This window comes from Limulus polyphemus, unplaced genomic scaffold (genome assembly GCF_000517525.1).
Source record: "Limulus polyphemus unplaced genomic scaffold, Limulus_polyphemus-2.1.2 Scaffold2934, whole genome shotgun sequence".
NCBI classification, from domain to species: Eukaryota; Metazoa; Arthropoda; class Merostomata; order Xiphosura; family Limulidae; genus Limulus; species Limulus polyphemus.
This window is the reverse complement of record NW_013668544.1, coordinates 136,136-139,867: the sequence shown is the minus strand read 5'-3', so window position 1 is coordinate 139,867 and position 3,732 is coordinate 136,136. Positions and strand designations below refer to the sequence as shown.

General features: G+C 34.9%; 1 protein-coding gene across 1 annotated transcript in view; it reads left to right on the top strand.

Annotated features, from left to right (window-relative positions):
* Positions 1 to 3,474, top strand: part of LOC106468249 (atrial natriuretic peptide receptor 1-like) — a gene marked incomplete at its 5' end in the record, with an annotated part of 18,083 nt that extends 14,609 nt beyond the window's left edge. Inside the window, 2 exons of the mRNA XM_013928666.2 lie at positions 2,094 to 2,185; positions 3,350 to 3,474. Of these exons, the coding sequence (XP_013784120.1) occupies positions 2,094 to 2,185; positions 3,350 to 3,463 (206 nt within the window). The remainder of the gene's footprint in view (positions 1 to 2,093; positions 2,186 to 3,349) is intronic.
* Positions 3,475 to 3,732: the final 258 nt, after the last annotated feature.

Sequence of the window (3,732 nt, the reverse complement as noted above, 5' to 3'; positions counted from 1 at the left end):
GCTACAAGTTGACAGAACATTACTACAAGTTAACAGAACATTACTACAAGTTAACAGAACATTACTACAAGTTAACAGAACATTACTACAAGGTAACAGAACACTACTACAAGTTGACAGAACATTACTACAAGTTGACAGAACATTGCTACAAGTTGACAGAACATTACTACAAGTTAACAGAACATTACTACAAGTTAACAAAACACAACTACAAGTTAACAAAACACAACTACAAGTTGACAGAACATTACTACAAGTCGACAGAACATTACTACAAGTCGACAGAACATTACTACAAGTTAACAGAACATTACTACAAGCTAACAGAACATTACTACAAGTTGACAGAACATTACTACAAGGTAACAGAACATTACTACAAGTTGACAGAACATTACTACAAGTTAACAGAACATTACTACAAGTTAACAAAACACAACTACAAGTTAACAAAACACAACTACAAGTTGACAGAACATTACTACAAGTTGACAGAACATTACTACAAGTCGACAGACATTACTACAAGTCGACAGAACATTACTAGAAGTTGACAGAACATTACTACAAGTTCACAGAACATTACTACAAGTTGACAGAACATTACTACAAGTTCACAGAACATTACTACAAGTTGACAGAACATTACTACAAGTTAATGAGTTTTCTATCTCAGTTTTGTGTAATGCTGTCATGGTTAGTTTGGTGACACTGTCAATACGGCTTCCCCTATGAGAAGATGAATTGTCTATAACCAGCTGACCAGACAAACATGGCGGACATTCTGAATCTTACATATTCGTAGCCTAAAGAAAGGGAACAAATAGTTAAGTACGTAAAATTTTAAAGTTCTCTTAGGCTTACTAGGGCTTTCAAACTACGAATTAATAACAACAATTAATCACATCGAACAATAATATTTTGCGTTCAATTTTTCATGTTTAAATATCTTAGTTCATGATATATATGTACTGACTTGCAATAATGGCATATCCTGCACGTGGAAACAACGAAGGTGTCAACAGCTGTAGGTAATATGATATATGTTACCTGGTGAACAATAGCAAGAACTTAAGTTTCATGCTTAAGAATGGTGCCTGACCAAAACAGGTATAGAGAAAAACAGCTTGACTGGGCATGACCCTTTAGAGGGTATGCAACCAGCACCATACTTAATAATGGTGCTTTACCATATATTATAGAGTGTGCAACTAATGTTTACAGAGTATTCTGTGCTTATAAAGACGTGAATATATGACAAGTTTCAATTCAATGCTCCGTAGAGTTCTCCTAGAATATCGAATGTGCAAAGTGTGGGTGGAAAAGGCGAGTCCTGGTGGGTGTTACACAAGCTAAGTATTTCCACATTAGGGGCATGCAATGCTTGACCCATAAAGATCCAGGGGCCAGGACTAACGATGTTTCCAGTGACATTCACATCCAAAATGGGATTCCCTGCCCAACGTGTCATAGGGGCAGTCATTTTGTTTTCTGTGTGATTAAATCAGGGACCGTTTGTCATCTGGGTGTTAAGGTAAAGACATGACGTTCTGTATGGCTGAATAGCCTGGCTTCTTCATCTTTCCAATAACTATCTTTATTGGTAAATATCAGATCAAATAGAAAAAAATCATATATTTAGAAATACATTTCAGACACTTACAGTTATGTCTCGTTCCATCACAAACATAACTTTCTGCTACGATCAAACTTCAATCATGTCATAGATATCAAAAACCTACTTCTGTGGACCTTTCAGTCATGGGGACGTTATAAACGACGGTCAATCCCACTACTCTTTGGTAAAAGAATAGCCCAAGAGTTGTTGGTGAGAGGTGTTGACTAGCTTCCTTCCCTCTAATCTATCAATGATAAATTGGGAACGGCTAGCGCAGATAGTCCTGGTGTAGCTTTACGCGAAACTCACAACAAACCCAAACCTTCTTTTCATGCCATCAAATACATATTTATCCATCTAAATACAGAAATATTTGGTAAATTTATATTTCTTACAATACTAAAACACTACATCTCATTCTCAAAACGCGTGTGTAGTTATTTATTTTAAGTGTTGTTGTTTTATATTTCAGCAAACAAAATCCATGTTAGCCCTACTTCAAAGGCTATTTTAGATGTTTTTGGAACATTCATTATGTCAACAAGAGGGGAGGTTGAGCTAAAGGTAAGTGTCAACTTCATGTTTTGTTACTTACAACATTAAAACAAAATAATAATAATTCATTAATTTATTTGTACTGTATGTTAACAAATATTACGTGATATTAAAATATAAAGTAATGTGACAAACCGTCAAAATACTCTTACAGTAAATAGAATACGTTACAATAATTGTGTACCCCAGAGTATCCTGTCGTGTAACAAGATATGCGATTAATTCGTTATGGATATTCATACCTCAGTTGGCTGCTTGAAAATACACAACTGGGCGTGGCTAAGTTGTTATATCGTACACGTGCAGTGGGTGTTCTGGAAGAGTGACGGTCAAATCCAATTATTCCTCCCACAAGAGTAGTTCAACAGTTGGCGGTGGGTGCTACTGACTAGCTGCCTTCCTTCTAGTTTATCATTTGAAAATAAGAGATGGTGATACAGGGATAGCTCTTTGTGTAGCTTTGAGCGAAAATTATATAATAAACTTGTTTTTTATTTCTCTAAATCAAACATTTTTAACGTGTAAATTAGCAGTACGTGTGGGAACTCATAACGCTAAAAAACGGGTTTCGATACTCGCGGTGGGCAAAGTACAAATAACTTATTTGTCGTGGTGAGTACCCGAAGACTTTCCTGCATGTTTTACTCCATTTTAGGTGTGTCTGTCCGTTCTCGAGTAATAAGATTACCATCTTTCAATATTAATTTTATCTTACTTGATTTCAATGACTGAATCAAGTCATACATAATTTAGTTACTTGATTTAAATATTAGTCAGACTTTCATTAACATTATAAAATTCATTCAGTAATTCCCAGCATTTGGATTTATTTCAAAATATCAAGTACTTGTTTTTCCTTCTATCTCTAAGTAAATTAAAATAATTCTTAAAAAAATATAAAATATAACCTATCAATCTTTGCACCCGTCCTCCGGCGAGTTTGCGGTAAACTTGAAAGCTTATAACGTTAAACTTCAAGGTTCGATCCTTGCTTTGAGCTCACACACACACACAGCTATCCCATTGTGCAGCTTTGTACTTAATAAAACAAACAAAGGATTAATGTTTTCATGATAAGCCAATTTTGATTTTAAGAATAATAATTAGGAAAATGATAACATTGAAGGGTATTTCAAACTATACATATTATCAAATCATTATCTGTTACTGCAGGGAAAAGGAAAAATACTCACCTATTGGCTGGAAGGAGAATCTGAAGACAGTATAGAAACCAATGAAAAGTTTCTTCAGCGCGTACAAAAAGTTGTTATGGAATCATTCGAATAACACAAAAGGCGTATTTTTCTCAAGTCACAGCACTCTCGGTCAGTGGAGATATAAACACCATTTCTGTTGTTTGTAAATTACTTGTGTATCTTGTTTCATTTTACTCTAGATTGTCTTTCATGGTAAATGTCTCCCAAATTCATGCAACTTGTAGTAATGTTCTGTCAACTTGTAGTAGAGTTCTGTTAACTTGTAGTAACGTTATGTCAACTTGTAGTAGAGTTCTGTTAACTTGTAGTAACCTTCGCCATTACTCTCCATACGGGAAG